At 41.8% G+C, this 26,360-nt stretch overlaps 1 protein-coding gene across 1 annotated transcript in view; it reads left to right on the plus strand.

Annotated features, from left to right (window-relative positions):
* The window catches only part of LOC126236866 (lysozyme-like), a 34,586-nt gene extending 8,890 nt beyond the window's left edge, over nucleotides 1–25,696 (plus strand). Inside the window, exons 2-4 of the mRNA XM_049946486.1 lie at nucleotides 11,939–12,136; nucleotides 16,704–16,777; nucleotides 25,285–25,696. Coding sequence (XP_049802443.1) covers nucleotides 11,939–12,136; nucleotides 16,704–16,777; nucleotides 25,285–25,443 — 431 coding nt within the window. The 3' untranslated portion in view covers nucleotides 25,444–25,696. The remainder of the gene's footprint in view (nucleotides 1–11,938; nucleotides 12,137–16,703; nucleotides 16,778–25,284) is intronic.
* The last annotated feature ends 664 nt before the right edge of the window (nucleotides 25,697–26,360 follow it).

Consider the following 26,360-nt stretch of genomic DNA (forward strand, 5'->3'; position numbering starts at 1 on the left):
CCGAAACATTGCATCAAAACAAGTTTCAGTTTCTGTTGCTGTGAAATGTGGAAAAACCCCAAGTGGCAATTAAAAAAAGATAAACGGCACCAAAAATGTAACAGAAACATAATATGAAGAAAATCGTCCATGCAGACTGTAAGTAGAATTTAAAGTATTACTGCATCATAATAAAAACCAACTACCTGAACTGTTTATAACTTATAGGTACATTGCCCCAAAATGTAAACTAAACAGTAAAAATATGTTCATATTCCAGGCCACTGAAGATGCTTTGCAGAGAATAAAGGCGATACGCGTATGGCACGAAAATTGTGTTTCATTCAGTTGTAGTCAGACGGCCCTAAAGGTAAAAATTGTCAGTGTACCGTAGTAATGGAGGATAGCTAGTTGCTGTGCTGCTCACACCGCAATCTAAACAACTCGCTATATTTTTCTGTAGACCTCCCGGTATTTCCATCGTTTAAAGTCCTTAGTCAATCAGTGGCTGCAGTTTCCGGGCACGTGCCATATTCTTAAAATCATGTCGAACTCTGGGCTTAGGCGTGAAGCAGTGTTCACTTTTGTACGCACTGATGTAAGTCGTAGAATTAGTCCACACACTTCTAATTTTGAAATTGACAAGGTTACGTTACCGTGAGGAGCTAACATGAGATTCGAACGGGCAAACAACAAGCTGACATTGTTCGAAGGTACGCAGTATGAGATCTCCTATTAATGACTTTGCTATGAAGCATGGACTAAGAGTAAATCGAAGAAAGAGGAAAGTAATGAGAAGTAGCAGAAATGAGAACAGGAAAAAACTTAAAATCAAAACTGGTGATCACGAAGTAGATGAAGTTCAGAAATTCTGCTACTTAGGTAGCAAAATAATCCACAGGACGACGTAATAAGCAACTCAACAGTGGCAAAGAGAGCATTCCTGGCCAAGAGAAATCTACTTGTGTCAAACACAAGCCTTAATTTGTGGAAGAAATTTCTAAGAACGTACGTTTGGAACACACCAGTGTATGGTAGTGAAACATGGACTGTAGTAAAGCCGGAGCTGAACAGAATCGAAGCGTTTTGAATGTGGTACTAAAGAAGAATGTTGAAAATTAGATGGACTGAGTAGGTAAGGAATGACGAGGTTCTCCGCACAACCGGAGAGGAAAGGAATGTGTGGGTTAGGATTACAGGACGTATTTTAATACATCAAGGAAAAACTTCCATGGTACTAGAGGGAGCTGCTGAGTGTAATAACTGTAGAGGAAGACAGAGACTGGAATGCATACAGCAAATAATTGAGGACATAGGTTTCAAGTACTACTCTCAGATGAAAAGGAAAGCTTGGCAAAGGAGAGGAATTCGTGGTGGACCGCATCAAATCACTCAGAAGAAAAAAAAATTACCGATGCTTCACTTGCATCGCACACATCGAGTAAGTTTACAAAGCCTTATTGGTCCTATGATGTGCACCTGAGCAGTTTGCAAGAATTTGAAGCTCGGCGTAGTAACGTCTATTTAACTAATGTAAGTGACGTTGCTCTGCCCGACTGAGATCTTACACGTCTTATGTTCGACGCATATCGACTTGTTTTTTACAGCCCTATCCTTCTTCCTGCAACTTCGCACTTCATGTTCTCCGTTTAGGCGCAGGAAAAACCGGCTGCTACTTCTCAGTTTCTGTTTTTGTTCAGTGATGTTGGTAATTTTATTACGTTCTTGGACCCAATGGCCACATTCTTCGAAAAAAAGACGCAAAATTGACAGCAATTTTTATTACCCTTCGGCAATGTTTGCTTTTGGTTAGCGCAGACGTTAAAGGCTGCTACCTTTGGAGTGTAAGTCAACTTTTGTGTCAAAGTGAAACGAGAAATTACCTGTGACTTTCTTCCAGTAATGATCAGTACCAATTAAGAGCTCAGCAGGCAGATATTCCTGGAAATCTGTCAGTGGATCAGCTAACTGCCCCTTAGACAGATTCCGGCGACGTTTCTTCTTGACAAACTCCCGGAAGATCGTCAATAGAATAGGGGAATATGATCATCTGGCAGTTAGGTTCTTATGAACATAATCTGTTGGCATCACACCACACAGACCCAAAAAGAGCGTCATCTTTCCGATGGTTCCGTCTTCGCCTTTTTCTGCTGATATGAAGCCACATGTTTCCACTGCTTGCGTCGTTCCTTCGTCTCGGGCTCATAGTGATACACACAGCAACCGTCTATGGTGATTAGGCAGTCACCCGTTTGGCCTGACACACTGCAACGTTTCAGCTGCTGCCTCAATTCGGACTGGGTGTAATCAGTCACGGAACCCAACGAACGGTGGCCTTCGTGTCGTTCAAAATGTAGCTGCAGAAAACTAATTCGTAACTGATTTTAATTTTTTCCGCTATCGCCACAATTGTGATACGCCGGTCTTCGAGCGTCAGGGTCTCCACATACGGGCTCTTCACAGAGAGATGGCTTGCCACTTCGTTCTTCGTCAGTAAGATTTGCTTGTCCACACTGGCAGCGCCTGCTCCACTCGACTACTATGCCATATGATATTACTCTAGGACAAGAAAAGACACAACGAAGGAATCGGTAGATGAGATGTACTGGTACAGACAAACCAGTTAAAAAAAGAAATTGGTTGATTTATCCAAGAGAAGGAGCTTCACAAACTGAGAAATTCAGTAACGCCTTGGTCCACTTCTGGCCCGTATGCGAGCAGTTATTCGATTGAAAGGCTTGTTAGATGTCTTGCCGGGCGTCATCGTGCCAACATCTGTCCAAATGGCGCATTAGATCATCAAAATCCCGAGCTGGTTAGAGGGCCCTGACCATAATACTCCAAACGTTGTCAATTGGGGAGCTATTTGTGCTGGTCATCGGGGCTCAGTTCGAAGCAGGACGTATCACTAAAGATAATTCTGCACGAGTCAATGAGATTCCAGGTCTAAGACATTTCTGGAGACGCCCTGGACAGCGGTGGGAAACCAACCTGACTGTCTTCTGCCGTATGGCCCGACAACCAGGAGTGGTAGTCTGGGGTGCCATTTCTTTTCACAACAGGACCCCTTTGGTTGTCATCTGCGGTACCCTTACAGCACAGTGGCATGTCGACGACATTTTAAGCCTCGTTTTGTTGCCCTTCATGTAAAGCCATACTGGGCTTACATTTCAGGAAGGTAATGCCCAACCAAACACATCGGTAGTTTCGACTGCTTGTGTTCGTGCTTGCCAAACCCCAACTTGTCCAGCAAGACCAGAGTATCTCTCCCCAGTTGAGAAAGTTTGGTGCATTATAGCCAGGGCCCTCTAACCATCTCGGGATTTTGGAAGATCTAACGCGCCAATTGGACAGAATTTGGCACAATATAGCTCAGGAGGGCATCCACATGTCTGTCATCAATTCCATGCCGAAAAGCTGCTTTCAGAGGAGCCGGAGGTGGATCAACGCGTTATTGACTTGCTCAATTTGCGAATCTCTTTCTCTAGAATAAATCATCCAATTTTTTCTAAAATTGTAAATGTTTGTTTGTCTGTACATGTACATTACATCTACCTTATTTTCCATTCGGGCGATTTCTTCGTGCTGTGGTTTTTTCCCCCTTAGAGTGTATTGTAGCGTGTCTTCCACCAACTCTTTATGGATTGTTTCAGCGTCTTTTCCATTCATGCTCTCACATTATTACTGAGCTGCATCATTTTGTTGTGGCTCCTCTACCGGCTTTTTGCGGTACTTCGGCACGGAGATTTCAATACTGTACTATGACTCCACACATGTACTTGCAAAGAAACAAACAAATAACAACGTAACTATATTTTTTCGGGTTTATACTTAATCTTTATGACTACACTAGTATAACATCAGTTCCACTAATAATTTTGTATCATTCACGAGAGTTGGGTATTTTATTCTGTTACGTGAAACAGTTATTAAACCATTTCCATTATTCTCCTTCCGGACGCTGATGTGCCAAATCACGCCATCGACAAAAAGGAGTCTGTCGACATAACAGTTTTCTGGGTATGGTTCCGCGTCATAATGTAAAAAAACTACTGCTTCTTTTTTTACATTATGACGCGGTACCATACCCAGAAAACTTTTATGTCGACTGACTGGCCACGGAAGTCTACGCAATTAGAAAAGGAGTCTGTACGTATTGCCAAGGCAAAAACGGAAATAACATTTGCTGCAGCCAATGTTCTTTCGCATAGCCTTAGTAATAGGTTCCTTAGAATTTAAGTGATATTTTACAAATTCTGTGAATCATGCTGAGCCACTGACGGGCTGTTAGTTTCAGTGCTTGCGCCTCATACAGTAGAAATCCAGGTCCCAGTAAGACATCCGTTGCCTTGCTTCAGTTCTCAGTAGCCGATGCTAACTGACGCGTCTGCTGCCGAGTTCACCGTAAGCAAGAAGCCAAGCTCATTATATGCGGTTCTACGCGAAGGTCATCTTCCATTAACGTGGCCTTTCCGGGTAACCAATGACAAGGTTGCTACGTCGCTGAGACCTATCCCATCTCCTGGTATTGTCACAGGTTAGCGACGCGCAGTGTTTAAGGACACGGAATTGGCATTCGACTGAGCTTTCATACGCAACACTCAGGGCGGATTACTTCATTCATTCTTGTCCAAACATCTTACTGTTCCGCATCTACAGGAAAGGTAAAAAAAATTCTTGATCCGATACTTCGTTTAAAGTAACAACTTAGCAAGTTTTTAAATATCCGTAGTAAACTGAGATACATAGCTCTGTAAAACAAATCTCAGCTTCATTCCTATCATTTGAGATTAGTCTTCTTCAGATCATTAGGTATGGGACCAAAAGCAAATCCGTCAATTCAGTGGATTTATACCTGAAGCGAAGATCATGCAGTTTTGCAGAAACTATCACAAACGTTTGAGAGGGCGTAGTGAAAGGAAACTTTTTTAGTTACACGATGAGGACGTTCAGCCCGACTAGGGCCCTTGAGTCTTTCCGGTTCTGAAGCATCGCGCAGGTCAGGATCCCTGGACTATCATGCGAATATGGAATCGGCTGCATTCATAATTGTCCCAATGGAGCAGTATTTGCCTTAATGGTACGAGATGCCGCTCGAAACACAATATAATGGCCTCTAGTTCGCGTAGTCAGTAATTTGGACAGCAGCCGTTACATTTATGACGTATTAAGGCTGTTGGCTGTGTCCTAACTTCGAAGTCTTTGTGACGTTATATTCCAACAAGATAACGCAAGACCGTATGTTGCACGCGATATCCTGACCCACATCGATACTGAGGGTGTACTACAGTTGCCCTCGCCTGCACGTTCTCCATATCACTCACAAACTAGAAACATCTGATCACAGACGTCCGAGAGACTGGGGTGCCATCATTATCCAGGCATTACGGTTGGTGAACGTTCTCACAGTTGGAGAAGCATTGCTCAGACCCTTAGCTCTTATCCATTTGATGCACATCTGGGTAAAGCTGTCGTTGCTGCCAGAGGTGGCAGTTCTGTGTATGGAATTTCGCGTCCTCTCCTCTCCAAATATCCTACAAATTTAATCATTTATTCTCCTGGCTACAAGCGTAAAATTTCGTTCTTTGCTATCCTTCATGGTGTTGCCATTCTAATGGCCAGTGGTGCATGACCTTTTCTTCCACTTGCTTCACATCATTGTAAACCACCTGCCAGCACCTAAAATTACTGTTAGGCGAACACAGACACGAAATAAACACATTCTCAGTTCAGTTTGGTTTCTCGTGAACTTGTAGTGTTAAGTTGGTAGAGCCAGCAGGTGGACAGCGCGGCCACACTCTGCCGTGCTGTGGTAGGGCCAGTACCGAGGCGAGGTCAGGCGCTCCCGGATGCCCGCCGCCGCTCGCTCAGGTCCCCGCAGACGTGCTCCCCGGCCGCTGACCCCTGCCAGCGAACGTCGACCGCCACGAGCCGCACCCGTGTGGTGGTGGGGAGCGCCAACACTGCTCAGAAGCGTTTGCGCTGCTAACAGCCTCACGCTTTTCAATATCTTAGGCCGTCATCTCAGACGCCACAGCCCACAACTTTTCCTCGCGCTTAATCAGTCCAACCTGTTCAAAAGATGTACTACAATACTTGAGGGATCGCGCTGCTCATAGATAAGCGTTTTTAGGACAAAGAAGTTTAGTACACATCAAAATGAAACAAAGATAGTTTCTCGGTATTATACACTATACTGGAATACCTAAATGTTATTGACTTATTTATATTCCACTGGTTCCGATAATACGGAGCATACAGGGTACAAAAGGAAGACGTAACACTGACCTGAGAAGTCAGAACCAAAATATAAATATAGGAGATCCTCAAGGTAGCATATTTGGTCCAATACTATTCCTCATATATAAGGGGCGAATAAAGAGTTTCCCTTCGAAAGTACAGTCTTGTTGTTGTTGTTGTGGTCTTCAGTCCTGAGACTGGTTTGATGCAGCTCTCCATGCTACTCTATCCTGTGCTAGCTTCTTCATCTCCCAGTACCTACTGCAACCTACATCATTCTGAATCTGCTTAGTGTATTGATCTCTTGGTCTCCCTCTACGATTTTTACCCTCCACGCTGCCCTCCAATGATAAATTTGTGATGCCTTGAGGCCTCAAAACATGTCCTACCAACCGATCCCTTCTTCTAGTCAAGTTGTGCCACAAACTTCTCTTCTCCCCAATCCTATTCAATACCTCCTCATTAGTTACGTGATCTACCCACCTTATCTTCAGCATTCTTCTGTAGCACCACATTTCGAAAGCTTCTATTCTCTTCTTGTCCAAACTATTTATCGTCCATGTTTCACTTGCATACATGGCTACACTCCATACAAATACTTTCAGAAAAGACTTCCTGACACTTAAATCTATACTCGATGTTAACAAATTTCTCTTCTTCAGAAACGATTTCCTTGCCATTGCCAGTCTACATTTTATATCCTCTCTACTTCGACCATCATTAGTTATTTTACTCCCTAAATAGCAAAACTCCTTTACTACTTTAAGTGTCTCATTTCCTAATCTAATTCCCTCAGCATCACCCGATTTAATTTGAGTACATTCCATTATCCTCGTTTTGCTTTTGTTGATGTTCATCTTATATCCTCCTTTCAAGACACTGTCCATTCCGTTCAACTGCTCTTCCAAGTCCTTTGCTGTCTCTGACAGAATTACAATGTCAAGTACAGTCTATAATCGATATATCGCAGTGAGCAATGGGACAATCATCGCTCTGGCGCACCAGGTCGAAGGTACCCGTTTGGTAAAACACAGTGTCCTACTCCGTCTGTAATTGGCTGCTGCACTTTGTATGACAGGAATCATCGACGCTTCAAGTCCTATTTTAAGGGACCGCAGTCGTGATAGTCACGTGGGGAGAGACCGGGAGTATAGGGCGGGTGACCGAATATCTCCCAGCTGAGTTGGTGTGACTAATGTGTCATGACATTGGCTGTGTGGGGAGGTGCGTTATCATGAAGCAGCCGCATCCCTTGTCGTACCATTCCACAACGGTGGTTTTTGACAGACATTCTTCCTTCTCTGACCGATGTCTACCGGTTTTATCCTTCGGCAGCCAAGAAGAGAGTAACAGTACGTTGGTCCTGCCTGGACGCATTTGGTAATAACCGTACCACAGTCCACGTTTCCGTATTTACAGCATACAAGTAGGAAAGACGCGAATACCACATTAGCTCCTTGCCTACATGTCGATGCTTATACAGCCGCATCGGAGTGGCCCTACGTTACATATATGCTGTAGCACCGTCTTTAAACGGAAGCTTTTTCATTGCCCTTACACCGTTATTGGTGTTCCCATTGGACAAAAAAAATTCTCTTCGCTGATGGCAGCAGTATAATAGTCGTAGGGAAAACAAGAGATTCTTACAACAAAACAAACGAAAGTTTCCCATTATGTTATCCGGAACACAATGAAAACAAATTCCGAGAATTTCAGTCTGAAAGGGGAAAATTACACTGTTAAATTTAATATATTTTATGTAATTGGTGCCTCTACAGTCTGAGTAACAAACACTTTTGAAGGAATGAATATTGATTTAGTTGAAGTGCTGCGAACAAAGATACTTCCAAACGGAATGTCATTAGCACGTTATGCCCTTACAGTCAAAAAATGGTTCAAACGGCTCTGAGCACTATGGGACTCAACATCTTAGGTCATAAGTCCCCTAGAACTTGGAACTAATTAAACCTAACTAACCTAAGGACATCACACACAGCCATGCCCGAGGCAGGATTCGAACCTGCGACCGTAGCAGTCCCGCGGTTCCGGACTGCAGCGCCAGAACCGCACGGCCACCGCGGCCGGCCCCTTACAGTCCTATTATCAGTAACGGCCAAGTCTTTTAGCAGCATACTATTCATACGTAACTCAGTTCCTAGCTATGGATTCTTTCGGTGAGGAAGAAATGCACAAAATATATGGACAGTTTTCAAGCTATAGAAAAGAGCCATGAGAATCTTATCATCATAGCGATCATGCTCATTGTAAATATCTGTTCAAAATATTGGGAATTTTAACACGAGTACATTTACGTCTTAAACTGTGATAGCATGATACGTCCAATACCCTTGTAAAAGTGGCCCCCGGATTAATGAAATTAGTACAGTATAGATCAGGTGCCTTGAAATACACAAATGATTATAATTACGAAATTGTACCTGGTCTCTGACTTTGAAAATTCAGTATGATGTGAAGGTTCTGTCATCAGAATCTCTCCCTATTTCAGGGCAGGGGGAAGAGTTTCTACGAAGGTACGTTTTGTACAGTGTGTCCGAAAAATCCCCGCGCCCTTAGGGCAAAATAATATATTTTGTGCTGAATACTGGACTACTCAAATATAGACCTTTGTATCCGGCGGATCAGTAATTGCACTGCCGTACCTTATACCGAGAGCTATGCGTCTCCGTATTTTCCTTGACATTTTAAGGCTTGTGTCAGCAGTTATGCTTTCAACGACCTTTGCGTAATTCTTCATTAGTCTTGTACCAACGTTGAGCCATATGGGAGCTAATTGTTCCCCACAATGAGCTGTCTTGTGCAATAAGGAACGGGCTCCATGATGGCCATTTCAATGAGGCTGGAGATGTTCCTAGACCACACCCAATTCAGCAGCCTGGAAACTGTTTATCAAGGAATTGACACACCTCAGTAGAAAAATGAAATGGAGCTCCCTCCTGCTGATCAATGATTCCTTGTCTTTGAGATGAGGTATTAAAACGATGTTCGCAACATATCTAGACAAAAATTTCCATGCATGTACTTTCAAAAAGTAATCGACCAAAGAGGAATCATGATAAGATTGCTGCTCATGAGATGGTTTCCTTCCAGCTTTTACAGATAAGAAGGATTCTTTTTAATCCAGAAGGTCAGATTCCAGTAAGAACCGCGGTATGTCGTACATTCATAAGAAAATAACACTCTTGAGCGAGACATGGTATTTTGAAATTGTCCCACCAAAGCATGGCAGGTTGAAACTCACTGTTCTATGTTGTTGTCAGATAATTCTTTCATAAAAACTGAAGGAAAGAAGATAAGGGATTAAAGTCCCGTCGACAGAGCCAAAACACTGGTCTAATTCAATCCATACTCAAATCATTCTTAATGTGGTCATGCATTGGTCATGGTATTTGAAGTTCAGCTGTTTTTTTAAGAGAGAGTACATTCTCCCGATTGACTGAGCGAAAGCGGCTCGTCTTACTCTCGCATCCACTGCACATCTGAAACAAAAACACGTTTCTCCCAATTAAGCAGAGCTGTTTTAGAGGGCGGGTATTGTTAAAGTCTTCTCTAAACGCACATAAAATCGTTGTAATTATTTAGCCTGTCCGTGGACATTCGTGCACCCACACAAACGCAACGAATCGCTCATTAACAGCGTTGCTAACACCTGCCAAGGCTTCACAACTGAAACAATCCAATACTGAGACTAAGTAATATAATACCACAGAGTAACATAACAGTCGTGACTTGCGCCTTGTTTTTCTTACCTATTGCGATAACAGCGCGCCAAGCTGGCAGGAAGTTAAACTATTGAGTTCGGTGTAAGCTTGTGAAAGCGAAAGAGAATCGTAATTGCTTATACTGGCATGTAGAATGATTTTTAAAAATAGCATCGTCTGTAGCCCAATAAATTGCAGCAACAAGAAAAAGACACCACATTTGTCTATTTTTTGCCTTCCTCAGGGCACTGGGAAGTGTGAACCGCTACGTTACATAAGTTTTTTTTAATGATTTGAGGTAACCTGTAGATATTTATTGAAGAATGTCGTGATTTTTAATACCAAAAAATTGCTAGTAAAAAGCAGAAAACCTCACCATTCGTAGAAATATGTCGCGTATAAACTCAACAAGATAAAGTTTTTTTACTGCACATCCTGTTAAATCAATGAAAGTGAAACGTAGAAAACTTGTATGGAATGCACGTTGTTTAACGTACCAAATAAGCCAACACAACTGTACTTGAAGGAAAAAACACACAGACCGATAATAAAAACAGCGGAAGCAATAAAACAGTTCCCAAGAAGAGGAGAAATCTTCAACAGATTCGATTTTGAAGCAAAAATAATTAGATTTACAAAAATATTCAAGTATTAGAAAGTCGAATGTGGTGTAAGAACATGCAAATCATTATACTCCATACAAAATTTTTACAAGTTAGGAAAGCGCCTATCATAACAAGAACAGACAACAAAAGAAATATATCCTTTTTGTGCATGAAATATGTGTTTAGTTTCTCGTGCTTTCAACCTAGTAAGGTGAAGGTATATTGGAAAGTATTTCTTCACGAAAAAGTTGTAGCCTACGTCACTGAATCACTGAGTTTCCGTTGTTTTTACATTTACTTCACAATCATTCGTGTCTGTTGATAAATTATTAATGCTTGGAAAGCAAAAATAAAAAATATATTTCGTTAATTAAGCATATAAATTATTAAAGACAAACATTAATTTTACGGCTGCTTTCTCGCCGCTTGGGACGCTAGTGTCGTACCGAGCGTCACACGGTAACACTTTTTGCAGCAGTGAGTGTCGCGACCGTTCATGTTAGACTGCACCAACACTGGAAACAACGTTTTTCGTCTCTATCAAAGTGCAGATATCAATAGAACTGTTATTTCCCCAAATGAATGTTGTCAAGAGGGGTACAGCTTCTCGAACACCTAGAAAATAATAACTATTGCTAGAATATTGGAAATAAATTTTCATTTGTAATTGTAACCAATATTACTTTACCTATTTGTTTTACGTGTCTTCAGTCGTTTACAAAGCAAGTAATTATTATAATAATTATTTGGTTAACTGTAAGCTTAACTTCAGCTTCTCCCGGTGTGTTGAATGTTCACATCACTTACGGGAATTCTGCCAGATTACTAATTAATTTCTTAATGTTTCACTATCGATATCGTCCGACGGCCATTTCTGGTTGTGTGGTGACGCTAGTTCTTTGGAATGTGTTGTCTTTCTGTATATACTATATTTAGGTTCATGATTGGCTCGGTCCCGGTCATAGAGGAGCAGGTAACTTTCGTAAAATTTGTCACTTTAACATGATGGCGTGTTCGATTGTCGAAATATCGGCGGTTGTCTACTACGTTACCTGGTTGCATTTCCGTGTAAGCTCGAGTTAGATGTGTTTCGTAGCAGCTCTTTAAAAAATTTTGAGCTAGCAACTGAGGAAGAATAGCTGCAAATGTTAACAATATACAAATATATAAACTAGTACGATGAAATCTTCCGTGTATTCTTCTATAAGTGTCTCCTAACCGGTAAAGAGAAATGTGTTTTACTGCAGTTTATTCCTTACACACCCAATTCACTAATGCTTGTTTCTTATGATGTTAGTTCTTAAAATAGTCATACTGTGAGTATGCTCCCTGCTGCCGTGGAAGGTCCTCCGTAAAGACGGCGGTGACGTGAGGGCTGTGGTTGTGTGCCAACAGGCCAGCTGCCGGCGACGGGCAACCCGCAGGCGCCCGTGTCCGACCTGTGCCTGGGCTGCATCTGCGAGGCGGTCTCCGGCTGCAACCGCACGCTCGGCTGCAACGGCGACGTGTGCGGCCTCTTCCGCATCACCTGGGCGTACTGGGCAGACGCCGGCAAGCCCGTCATCGCACAGGACGACCCCAACAGCGACGGAGGTACGCACGGTTCATGCCCTATGTAACTGCACACGCGCGAGTGTAAATAGGTTGCTAACACTCGTTTTGTAAACAGCTTCCCGGGTTTCAGGGATAAAAAAATTATCACGTACGGCCACTGTGCGAGCTACTGAAACTGTGTATTTAATATTTTTCCTCTTACTGATTTAATGAGTTTAATACATCTATCGAAATTACATGAATGTCAGGCCTATAAGTCGCTGGTCAGTGTAGTGAAGTAGGTATGAATTTGCCATATAACACTTTTGTCTGCACCACTGTACGATAATACATCAAGTTACTTATTTGTTATTAATTCTTTCAAATTTGACTTTGCCTTATTTAAAACGCAGTTGTGGTGTGCGTACTGTAAGACCTTCAGTACACACACCATCACATTATTTCACTTGTCGCTCTAACGAAGTAGGCGAGTGTCAGCAATATGTCTCGTGGTCTTATCGTGGCGTGTTTATCTTCTGCCGTTAGGTCAGACGATAGAAATGCCACTTGCACGCTTAGAGTACTTGATTAATTTTCACACACATTTATTAAAATAATAACAAGCATAAAAATTACTTAACTTGGTTCTGGATGCTATTTTCAATTGACAATCTGAAGTTCCTTTGGTATTGGTACGTTAATCTTATTCTCACATATGTCTGATACTTGAAGAAAGTGTCTATACATTTATCTTCATTGCTATGTACAGGAATATAGTAATCTCATTACGCGCAGACTGAAACTTGACTACAGACTGGTACAATTAAATGTATAACTCGTACAGACTGGTGCAGACAAATGCAGACTGACTAATCGGAGGTCTGTACACTCTTTATAATACCTCGCGCGTTCATGTATCACTGCGCGAGTGTGATCCGCGAGGAGAAAAGGTTCTACGTTAGCAGCAATTAGATTGGCTGCGTTACATATTAATACGCGGATGGGCGGAAGCTGAATTTAGTCCGTCTCTATGGCAGCACCATCTCGTAGTGCGGAGACGGACGAGCGTTGCGCCTGCGCTGTTGTGCTTAGTGGGGCGCTCTCTATTGGGAAAGTTGTGTACGCGCTGACTACGCGGAACTATGTACACAACAGTAGTCTAAGGCAACTGTCAAACTAACTTTATTACTAAGTAATGCTATGAAGTTACGTTATAAGGCAATACTAAAAACATCTCCGAAGTAACAGCAGTTGCGCATAGACAGTAGAAGTCAGTCGTCAAGAGTCAGCGCTCGACATTAGTTGTTTGTTGTACGAATACGATTAACATCAAAGTAATAACGTCTAATTCACCTGTGAAACGAGTTAAACGGCTGTGTATGTATTCAGAAAAGTGTGATAATTAACACATTATTTTAAACTAAAGTGATTGATGTAAGTTTTCTGCGTACTACTTGTGCATGTACTTCCCGAAATGAAATAACAACTGACCTTAGTCAAAAATTGAACTTGTCATTGGCGTCCCTCACTGAGGTGTTGAAGAAGCTGGCAATCCTATGTGAAAACTTCGACTCAACGAAAAGTACATTTAGACCGGGCGGTTCTAGGCGCTTCAGTCCGGAACCGCGTGACTGCTACGGTCGCAGGTTCGAATCCTGCCTCGGGCATAGATGTGTGTCATGTCCTTAGGTCAGTTAGGTTTAAGTAGTTCTAACTTCTAGGGGACTGATGACCTCATACGTTAAGTCCCATAGTGCTCAGAGCCATTTCATTTCAACGGCAACATGAGTATTCAGCTATTCTGCAAAAGGGAAAGTAGTATCGAGTCAGGGAGCCTAGGAGTGAAACAACTCAGTGGCAAACCCAAGTAGATATCTTTTTATTTTTATTTTATTTATCAGCACGATATGATATGTACACAACTATCGTTCAGAATCGCGGTACCCACCTGATTTAGGTTTTCCCTGATTTCATTGAAAGAAGAAATTGAAGTGCTCCGCTAAAATATTATTCACTTTTCTTTATTCACAACATCTACATATTTTAACAGCTCTGTCGTTGTCGATATGTTTCACATCCTCATGCTCCGGTGGAGTGATACCGCCATCCTGACTCCTGGAATATTGAATACGCCGTTGTTGTGGTCGTTAATCAAACTAATGTTTTAATGCAACTCTGCACGCTAGTCTGTGCTGGGCGCGATTCTTCATCTCTGAGTAGCCTAATCTGCACCCTCCATCCATTTGAACCTACTTGTTGTGGTGCCTGTGATTATATGGAAACTTTTACACCAGTCGGAGTCCGGTATACCGCATTGACCTTAGTATCTGTTACTTTCTATCATAAATACATCATTCATTGGGCACCCACTGCTCAATAACGGCATCCTCTTGATTTCTCCAAATACTCTATTTGATAAAAAAAGTTGCCAGATGCCCATAGTAGTCAGAAATTGACTACCATTTATAACGAAAGGCGGACCGGCCAGTATACAAGTAAGGGGGGGGGGGGGGGGAGTATTGTGTTACTAGTAGAAAAGCAGCAACATCTGAACTGCTGTGTCAGAAGAGTTCAGTGGTTTCGAACGGGGAATAGTCCTTGAATGTCACCCAGTAAATCCATGAGGGACTTTTCAAACCTTGTAACTCTGTCCAAGTAGACTGTTGATGATGTGACTGTGAAGTGGAAACGCGAGGTAATAACCACAAATAAACCAAGACAAGGCAGACATTATGTACTGACGAACAGGAGCCGTCGAACATTGCAGACGTTCGTAGTAAAAAATCTCGTGAAATCAGCAGAAGTGATCACTCGTGAGTTCCAAAGTGCTACCAGCAGTCCAGCTGCCACAGTGACTGTGTGTAGGAAGTTAAAATGGGTTCGATCATAGAGCAATTCCTCATAAGCTACGCATACCTGTAGTCAATGGTAAGCGACGCTTGAGGAGGTGGAAAGAGCGACGTTGCTGCACAGCGGATGACTGAGAACGAGTGACTTGGAGTGACGAATAACGCTGTGGCAATCCGCTGGATGTCGCGAATGCCTGCAAGACATGACATCATGTACGGTACCAGCTGTGAAGTTTGGGGGAGTGGTGCTACACGGTATGGAGGTGATTTTCGTGATTAGAGTGTGTTCCTTTTTCAGCGCTTAATGAAACGCTAAATGCGGAAGGATATTAACACATTTTACAGCATTGTATACTACGTACAATAGAGGACGGTTCGGAGATAATGACTAATTGTATCAGCCTGATAATTTACCCTGTCAGAAAGTAAAATCTGCTAATCAGTGGTTCGCGGACAATAACATTCTTGACAACATCAAAGAAGGAATGACGGAAATAAAAGAAAAGTTGAAGAGTTGGATTAAAATTCAAGTTGAAAGGCTGTCAATGATAGGATTCAATAATGGCAATGCTATCGTCAGTGAAAGTGAAGCAGAATTACAGAATATGTTGAATAGATTGGTTTCAGAGTACGTAGAAGAAAGACGAAAATGAGAAGTAGCAGAAATTTGAACAGTGAGAAACTTAACGTCAGGATTGCTGATCACGAAGTAGATGAAGTTAAGGAATTCTGCTACCTAGGCAGCAAAATAACCCATGACGGACGAAGCAAGGAGGACGTGAAAAACAGACTAGCACTAACATGAAGGACATTCCTGGGAATGTGAATTCTACTTGTATCAAACGTAGGCCTTAATTTGAGGAAGAAATTTCTGAGAAAGTAAGTTTGTAGTACATCATTGTATGACAGTCGTGGACTGTGGGAAAACCAGAACAGAAGAGAATTGATGCATTTGAGATGTAGTGCTACAGAATAATGTTGAAAAATAGATGGACTCATAAGGAATGAGGAGGTTCTCCGCAGAATCAACGGGGAAAGAAATATATGGAAAACTGCCAAGAAGAAGGGGTAGGATGATAGGACTTGCTAAGACATCAGGGAATAACTTCCGTCATAGTAGAGGGAGCGCTAGAGGGTAAAAATTATAGAGGAAGACAGTGAAAGACCGTTTCTGAACTCACTGGAACATCTTCGGGATGAGTGAGAACGTAGACTTCACGTCAGAACCCAGCGTCCAACATCGCTACCTTCACGTGTTTCGGCTCTTTAAGAAGAATGGGCTACCATTCCACCACAGACATTCAGACACTTCACCGAAAGGGTCCCCAGCAGAATGAAAATCAACATAAATGCGAAGGGTGGACACATCCCTATTATTGTCCAGTGGTAGGTGTCCGGACGCTTTTTATCAGATAGTGTATTACCTTCTTCACGTAGGCGCGTCCATGTTAGTCCCTGCATATTTTGTAATATCTAATGTCTTCCAGTACGTCTTTGTTTCCGTCTGCTCTTACAATTTTTCAAATCGTCTATAACATTATAAGGGTACTTGTCGATGATGTTAAGGTTCACGTTTTATTCTTCCGCAAGGTGAGAATGTCATGGTCTATTCACAATCTGATCGTGAGAGTAAATAAGGTCAACTAAAGGAAAAAAGTGTGGATAATAACTATGTGATTGACTAACAAATGACAGGTGAAAGTTGCTTGTCGTCTGGAACTATCTGCAGCTGACAGTGAGTACGACTGTTAGTGACGGCTGTCTTTTTGCTGTTGCAGCGTACGTGCGATGCGTCACGGAGCCGTTCTGTGCAGCGCGCGTCGTCCAAGGCTACATGTCCAAGTTCGGTCAGGTAAGTGAAAAACGCATGCCCGTAGTTTTTTGTGCAGTGTGAAAATGCTAAACGATTACTCTAGGCGCCGTCTGTCTGAGTCTGTCCACCCGCGACCGTGTGTTTCGCTCTATTCTGCCAGTGTTACAGAGAATAAGACGAGGAACAATTTTTATTTCTTGACGAATACTTATTATTCCGTAGCCAGTCTTCCTGCTTCGATGATTTTACAATAGTTTTACTGCATTATAAATTTATGACAGTGCAAAATCAGTCAATCCTCCTCTGCACATTTTACGTCTGCTAATCGAAATGGACCGCCAACACCTTTACTATTATCACATTTGACCTTATATTCCAAGAAACAGACTACAATTTTATAGACAATACTCTGCGAAGTTATCTGCTGACGTATAATACTGTAGCTATGAAGTAAATTTTTCTCTCTCTCTATTTCCCATGGATGGCAATGGATAAGTTAACGTTTCATAGGCTGCTTCGTTATCATATTACCTATCGAAGACTATTCAGGGAATTAACAAAAAAGATAGAACAAAGTAATACGATCAGAATTGAAGTACAGCTGCATATCTATTTAACTGCTAATTACAGAGATCCGGACGAGTACGAATTCCGTAAGGTAGACGGCCTGTTTAACTACTAGCGACAAGGACCGTGAACCAGTACGAATTCCTTAAGGTAGACGGTAGACGTTTTTGTTTTGCTATTGCAGTTTCACCGTTATCCCATAGTCAAACATAAACAATTGGTGCCATGATATGGAACTAATAGTTATGACTGACAGTAGTGCAGCTCTGAAATTACAGCCTTTGACGAAATATGTCATTCACTTAATCCGTGTCTCTTATTACATGCAGGCGACAGTGGCATAGTATGTGAGCATCTCCCTCAGTTGACTTACAAGTAATGTCGACCTATAATACTGTGTTAGTCAAAATGATCTTATAACTTTGAAGTATTTGTAAAAATGTTTGTATTGACGTAGGGTATTGTGTCGATATATGTATAGGAACAGGAACTCGAGAATTTTTTTGTCTCATGTTCACAAATGTTCAATGTGTGAACCGTTAGTCACACGACACATATCCAGTCTATAGTCCAATTCGGAAAGTTTCCCTGACCTTCTCAAGTGTTCTTCAGACGTTAATGGCCACGCTCTGTTTTTGCATTAACAAAGAAACCTTCTTTAAACTTCTGCACCAATTCGTAAACCGATTGTCTGGTAATTCGAGCCTTGTTAAATGTGTTCCTGAATTTCCGAGGCTCTGCAGTTGAAGACTCACTCTTGCAGAATTCCATCACGCAAAATTCCTCCACCGTTGGTCTGGCAGCCATGTTGCTGGAACTAACTGTAGCAAAAGAAACTTCTTGGGTTTCTGTATCCATAAATATAATCATACTATACCATACGTCAGTAGAAACATTTTTTACAATCACCTGAAAGTGTCTAGATCATTTTCAATAACGCTACATCTACAATTTTTTGTTAAGTATACTGTACTTAGAGAGCGTCTGTGAAACGACCTACACCAGGAAATATTCTTCAGCAAAATGCATAAGTCTCACAATTACCGACAGGGAAACATCGTGCTTTGTCGTTGTCGCGGTTAACACTTCCTAACACGAAACGAACACACAGTGGCAAACACTAAACAGGTTGTATAAAACACGTCTTACAAATGTGTTACAGGTTATACGTTGAGTACCGAATAAACGTTTTCGAATTAACTATTAGTTTAATACTCGGTTCAAGCAGTAAAAAAGTGAATCTGCATTACTAATCATTATTCGATAAAAGTTCCACATTATGTTTTGCTCTACATACGAAACCTCGTTCATGTGGGTTTTTTTTTTTTTCTGACATGCCTGCGGCTGAAGATGTCATCCTCCGTAGAGCAGCGTGCATCGCGAAAACTTTACACCAGAATGTTAACAAGGTTGACACATCGACGCAAAGCGTTTTCGGATCTGATGCTAAGCACTGACAAATTGAACTTGTAAACAGAACTGGCCGCCAGAGCTAGCTCCAAAGAATCTCTGTTTCACGTATTTAATGTAACGTAACTACAGGGTGAGGCAAAAGTCCGGATACACCCCTGTAAAAGTCGAACGGTGTGAGGAATCATAATGGCATCTGGTATGGGGTGGCTGTAAGTGGGGGCCCAACTTCTAGAAGCTATGTCGACAGCGGTGGCCATTTTGAAATCAGCCATTTGGATTTGAGTCACGTGTTCCAAATGGGAAGCGGTTCATGTGGTACATCATTTTGAACTCCCTCTTTCTCAGGAATAGACACGTGCAATTAAGATATCTTTATTTGTGGCGAAGTTATGACCTGTTAAAGTATAAGACACTTATCAGAGTCGGCATTACAGCATATGCACCATATGACCTCCATTGCACTGGACACACAACCTGAGTTTTTGCCAGTCCTGCTGCACGCGTCGCAGGATTTGTGGGTCAACAGAGACACACGCCTCCTCAACACGCCGGCAAAGATAGGTTCCATTGTTGATTTTTACGTCATACACAACTGATTTCAAATGACCCCACGGATAAAAGAGGTGTAAGGTCAGGGTACCGTGATGGCCATTCGATAGAACTGCTTCTTCTTACCCAGTGACCTCCAAACTGTTCCTCCAGAAATTCTTTGACTTCAGTGCCATAGTGGGGAGAAGCACCGCTTTCTTGGAAAAAGGTTGGGAAATCACCGTGCAGATTCAACAGTGCATGTTAAGATACCTCTCCCCATTCAAGGTTACATCACTAAACAATGGACCCACGATTTTAGTGTCCCAAATCCCACACCAAACCATCGCTTTTTCATCACCAGCGCCTTTACAGGGACACACTCACGAGGGGTTTGAATCTGATCAGTAACGATGATTCTGTTTATTTACATCTCCTTGCACATAAAAATTAGCTTCGTCACTGAACAGTACCTGTCCTACGAAGTTTGGATTCCTGTTTCCCTGATCCAGGACGGATTCTGCAAACTGCACCTGCCTATCAGAGTCATCCTCCGAGAGATTCTGTTACAACTGTAACTTGTACGGCTGCCATTCGTGCGTGTGCAACGCTGACTGACACCGCATATTGTTGATGTGGACTTTCACAGACGACGCCACAAATTGCTGTTGCAGTCTACTCGTAGATGGCTGTTATTGGACGTCCGTTGTGTGACTTGTCCACCACAGAAGCTCTTGCACGAAATTTGTCCAATAACTTGGATACAGTCATATGTGAAAATTATTTCTTTCAGAATACTGGGCCTTGAAGTCAGCAGTAATCACTCTGGAACTTCATCCACCACTCATTAACACAATTTAAATGCCTTCCTGCTGCGTTAGAGCCCCTGTGGGTCACCTGTAACAGTAAACAGAATTAAACACCTCCTTATAATTTCAAACTTTAACAGGTCATAACTTCTACACAAATAAAGATATCTTAAAACAGGTTTCACCTACATATTCCTGAGCCCGCCCGGTTAGCCGTGCGGTCTAACGCGCTACTTTCAGGGCGGGAAGGTATGCCGGTCCCCAGCACGAATCCGTCCGGAGGATTAGTGTCGAGGTCCGGTGTGCCGGCAGTCTGTGGATGGTTTTTAACGCGGTTTTCCTTCTGCCTCGGAGAATGCGGGCTGATTCCCCTTATTCCGCCTCAGTTACACTATGCCGGCAATTGCTCCGCAAACACTTCCCCCATGTACGCGTACACTATAATTTCTCGGCCACGCAAACATTGGGATTACACTCGTCTAGTGTGAGATGCTCCCGAGGGGGATAGGGGGAGGGGGTGTCCATTTTTTCTTGTGTATATCAGTGACCTTCCATCAGTAACATTACCAGATGCCAAGTTCGTTCTATTTGCCGATGATACAAACATTGCAATAAATAGCAAATCAAGTGTAGTCTTAGAAAGATCAGCCAATAAAATATTTGTGGACATTAATCACTGGTTCCTAGCCAATTCTTTGTCACTAAACTTTGAAAAAACACACTACATGCAGTTCAGAACTTGTAAGGGGTGTCCCACGAGTGTATGTCTAGCATACGATGACAAGAAGATAGAAGAAGTGGACAGTGTTAAATTCTTGGGATTACAGCTTGATAATAAATTCAACTGGGAGGAGCACACCACAGAACTGCTGGAGCTTCTTAACAAATCTCTGTTTGCACTGCGAATTTTGTCAGACGTAGGGGATATAAAAATGAAAAAGCTGGCATACTATGCTTACTTTCATTCCATAATGTCATATGGGATTATTTTTTGGGGTAATTCATCAAGCCAAGCTAAAGTTTTCCAGGCACAAAAACGTGCAGTAAGAGTTATATGTGGTGTGAACTCAAGAACATCCTGCAGAAGCCTGTTTAGGGAACTAGGGATACTAACTACTGCGTCCCAATATATTTATTCCTTAATGAAATTTGTCATTAAAAATATATCACTTTTTCAAACCAACAGCTCAATTCATGGAATCAATACTAGAAATAAGAATAATCTTCACAAGGATTTAAAGTCACTTAGTCTTGTACAAAAAGGTGTGCATTATTCAGGAACACACATTTTCAATAACTTGCCAGCAGCCATAAAAAGCTTAACAACCAATGAAATACAGTTTAAGAGAAGCCTAAAGGATTTATTGGTGGGCAACTCCTTCTACTCCATTTATGAATTTCTCAGTAAAACCAACTGATTTGTATATAAGTACAATATAACTTCTGCACAATTTCAGTGCAGTTATGTGTTCATTGAAAATGTGTGTGTGTGTTTGTGTGTTTGTGTGTGTGTGTGTAAGTACAATCTAACTTCTGCACCATTTCAGTTCAGTAATGTGTTAATTGTAAATAAGTATTGTAGTAGTTGTATTACATGTTTATTACGTTATAAATAAATAAAAATCTTTTTTATTTTAAATTCAGTGCATCAGTATTTCTAAAATGACTCTTTCATATAGTGTTCATTAAAAAATGACGATCATTCCACTTGGGATCTGTGGAATGGTACATTAGCTTATTTGTTTTAGTTGTAAATATTTGTCATGTATTGTTGTTTTTCTGACATGTCCCACATCCTGGAGGACCTCCTCACTACGGATCAATTGGAATGAAAGTAAATCTAATCTAATCTAATTGGGGGGCCCAATAACCCTGGGTTCGGTGTGGGGTGGCGGAGGGGTGAGTGGACTGCTGTAGCCTGTTGTGGGGTTGTCAACCACTGCGGGCTACGGCGGGGACGGAGCCTCTCCATCGTTTCTAGGTCCCCAGTATCATACAATACGCTACAATACATATTCTTGAGAAAGAGGCAGTTCAAAATAATGTGCCACATGACGCCCTTCCCAGTTGAAACAGGTAACACAAATCCAAGATGGCGGATTTCAAGATGGCCGCCGCTGTCGCCATAGCTCCTACGAGTTGCGCCCCCAGTTACAGACTCCCCATACCAGACGTCATTATAATTCCTCAGAGCGTTCAACTTTTATTGGGGTGTTTCCAGGCTTTTACCTCACCCTGCATAACCATTCCAAAGACGAGGTTTTACATGTTAGCGAACAGACTGTCTTATCATAAGAATAAAGTCATGAATAACTAAGAGTTCCGGCATATTTTTAGTTTTCTTCATCTTGATCTCAGAAAGTAGTTACCAAAAAGAATATAGTAAAATTCTGTCTTTGATCATGCTGCGCATTAAACTGATGTCGATTGTTGCAACCATGAAAATTTGCTGGAAATGTGATTTTCGTAAAATTTTGTGTCATTTAAACCACAAAAATTCGTAAAACAACCGGGATGTTGATTCGCACAGTAATACAAAATTCCATTTATGCTGCCATCGTTTGTTATTTCTGTCTAGTTTCTTTTTTTTTACAATTTGTGCTTAATGTTATGAAATATCCTGAAAATACATGTGGCAGCATTATAACGCTATGTAAAGCTGACGCCGATATTTTATAAATCGATCAGATACCGAAGCTAGGTTTCCGACTAGTGAGAGTGTAAAGAGGCAACTAGTATGCTGAATGGTTAAATTCACGACTTCTTTATTTATCAGAATACTGAAGCAACTACGGGTTTAGTAAATGCAACTACGTACTTTCTATATTAGATAGCTCTCGAGAACAGGAATACAGCGGTATAGCACGTTTCAGTCGTCGTAGTAAGCGATTCTTCCAACATAATCACTCTATGCGTATTGCTCAGGGTTACCAGTAAAGAGAACTTCCACTTCTATCGACAAGTGAACATAGTCCTCGTATAACTAGGCTAGGATCACCTTGGTAGAAAGAATAATACAGCCTATATGCATCCGAATGTTGATTGAAGTATCATCTAAAAATATGAAGTAAATCGGGCAATATATTTTTGAGACTTTTGTTAACAGTTTCCCCCTTGACATATTACATATGTATTTCTGTATTTTAGATGACAATCGAGTACGTAAACAAAAACATGCAGGTATTAGAATCCAACATTGTGTCAAAATTTCGAAGTACTCTTTGAAGAACTTTTTTTTTGAGATTAAAGACTTTGAACAAACGAACATTTATATTTTTGTGTATATAGATGAACGAAGCCCAAATTAGAGCATCTAAAGAACTGAAATGTGGAGGGGATGTTAACTGATACCTGAAGCCACTGTGCTGTGTTACTATCTTCCCTATATTTTAGAACTGAAGTTGCCATAATTAAGCCGAAACCGTTCATTGTAATGAAAACTATATCGAGATTTTTCTCTTTTGTTAAAACTACATAATTACTTTCATTTTATGACTCTTTTTAAAACCCAAGCCTGCCTCATAGGTACTCTGTTTCTATCATAATCAGTTACGTTATCGACTTACACCAACTGGTTAACATTTGCGCATGAACGCTTTGGTTTGTGCCAAGTGTACACTAAATGACAAGTTTGCGAGCAGACACGCAGACATGTTTTGTATCGTTCTGATCCCAAAAAATGAATTTTTAATACACAACAGACATGGCAGTGAATTACAGTTAAATGATTAGATCATGGTATCCGATAGATCCGTATTGCAATCATCGTTATGGTTGTGTATTTAAATATCTATTGTTTTTAATATTCTCATTGTCTACAACTGTGTCTAATTGGAGTACACTGATATGAGGGAAAATAATTCATTACCATAGCTGTGTTGAATAGGCTTTTATTTTTTATTTGATTTTTTTGAGTAATCAGACGTCTGGCTGGTTTGATGCGGCCCACCACGAATTCCTTTCCTGTGCCAACCTCTTCATTCCAGAGTATCACTTGCAGCCTACATTTTCAATTATTTGCTGGATGTATTCCAATCTTTGTCTTCCTCTACAATTTTCACCCTCTACAGCTCCGTCTTGTACCATGGAAGTTATTCCACGATGTCGTAACAGATGTCCTACCATCATGTCCCTTCGTCTGTTTAATGTTTCCCGTATATTCCTTTCCTCGCCGATTCTGTGGAGAACCTTCTCTTTCCTTATCTTATCACACAACCTAATTTTCAACATTCTCCTTAATAGCACATCTCACATGCTTCGATTCTCTTCTTATCCGATTTCCCACAGTCCACTGTCCATGTTTCACTACCACACAATGATGTGCTGCAAAAGCACATTCTCAGAAATTTCTTCTTCAAGTTAAAGCCTATGTTTTATACTAATAGATTTGTCTTGGCTAGGAATGTCCTTTTCGGCAGTGTTGATCTGCTTTTCATATCCTGTTTCCTCCGTTTGTCATGGATCAGTTTGCTCCTTAGGTAGCAGAAATCCTCAACTTCATCTACTTCGTGATTGCCAATCCTGATGTTTCCTGCTGTTCTCATTTCCGCTACTTCTCATTACTTTCGTCTTTCTTGGATTTACTCTGAATCTATATTCTGTACTCATTAGACTGTTCATTCCATTCAGAGGTACTGTATTTCTTCTTCACTTTCAGAAGATGGTACTGTCATCAGCGGATCATAACACTGATATCCTTTCATCTTGAATTTTAGTTGCAATCTTGAACCTTCCTTTTACTTCCGTCATAGCTTCTTCGATGTACGCAGTAGATTGAACAGCAGTGGTGAAAGACTACATCCCTGCGTTATACCCTTTTTAAGTCGAGCACTTCGTTCTTGGTATTCCACTCTTATCGTTCCCTCTTGATTTTTGTACATATTGTATATTACCCGTCTTTCCCTATAACTTACACTATTTTTTGTCAGAATTTCGAACATCTTGCATCATCTGACGCTGACGCAGGCTTTCGCCAGGTCAAGAAATTCTATGGATGTGTCTTGGTTTTTCTGTAGTCTTGTTTGCATTATGAACCGCAACATCACAACTGCCTCTCTGGTGCCGTAACTTTGGTAGGCTATAAACGAATTAATGCATCAAGGTACAGCCAAACAATTTCCTGCACGGGAAACGTTTTAATGTTAACGCACCTGAAGGATATTCGTACAGTGTTGCTCGCTGACGTATTGCGACATCCCCATCAACAGAGCGCTGTCTGCTGTGTTGCAGGACTGCAACGGTGACCAGCGCATCGACTGCTTCGACTTCGCGGCGATCCACCGGCTGGGCGGCTACGGGTGCTCGGGCGCGCTCGACTACAACTACCAGAGCCGCTTCATGCTGTGCCAGCAGCAGGTGGTGCAGCTGGTGGGCAACGGCCAGGGCTGAGGTGCAGCTCACCTGACCCCACCTGCTGGACGTCCAGTGATGACACACACACACAGCGCAGCGGGCGCTTCTCCTCCTCACACGTAACCACTTCAAGACTAAGAAGACTGTGCCAGTTTCTCTCGCCTCATTCCATCTAGACCATAGGTCAACAGTTTGACATATACGCTTGCATCTCCATAATCACTCATGCTTCTTTTATTATTTATGTATTTGTAACGCTATATCATAGCCAATAAAGTGAAAAGTATAATTATTGTTTTATTAAATCATTCAACATCTTTGAATGTTGGAATGCATGCTATCACTGATCAGAGACAGCTACTGTACAAAAAATTTGAAAAAAGGAAAGAAAATATGTGGAGAAGATGCTGGAAACAGCAGTCACGAAGATAGGGCACAGCCTCCGACTTTAACACGCCAGAAACAACGCCCGGTATCGAAATTACCTGCTGTGCCAATGAGAGGTGGTCGTATTACATACACAATGGCATTTCACATCACCATGGCAATACGGGGCCAGTTTGACGAAGACGAATGCGATCTGGGGCATTCGTTCTTCACGGAAATTCCACATATGCATACGTCCATCGTGATGCCATACGCAGAACCAGGATGACATTGTGCTGTCACTCTGATGTTTTCGTTGGACGCACCACTGACGCTCTCCTCTCTCTGCTGCACAGCCGAAGGAAGCCGCAATAATTGGTGCAGTGTTTGACATTTCTGTGTGGCCGGCCTGAGTTGCCAAGCAGTTCTAGGCGCTACAGTCTCGAACCGCGCAACCGCTGCGGTCGCTGGTTCGAATCCTGCCTCTGGCATGGATGTGTGTGATGTCCTTAGGTTAGTTAGGTTTAAGTAGTTCTAAGTTCTAGGGGACTGATGACCTCAGAAGTAAAGTTCCATAGTGCTCAGAG

This window comes from Schistocerca nitens, chromosome 2 (assembly GCF_023898315.1).
Source record: "Schistocerca nitens isolate TAMUIC-IGC-003100 chromosome 2, iqSchNite1.1, whole genome shotgun sequence".
NCBI lineage: Eukaryota > Metazoa > Arthropoda > Insecta > Orthoptera > Acrididae > Schistocerca > Schistocerca nitens.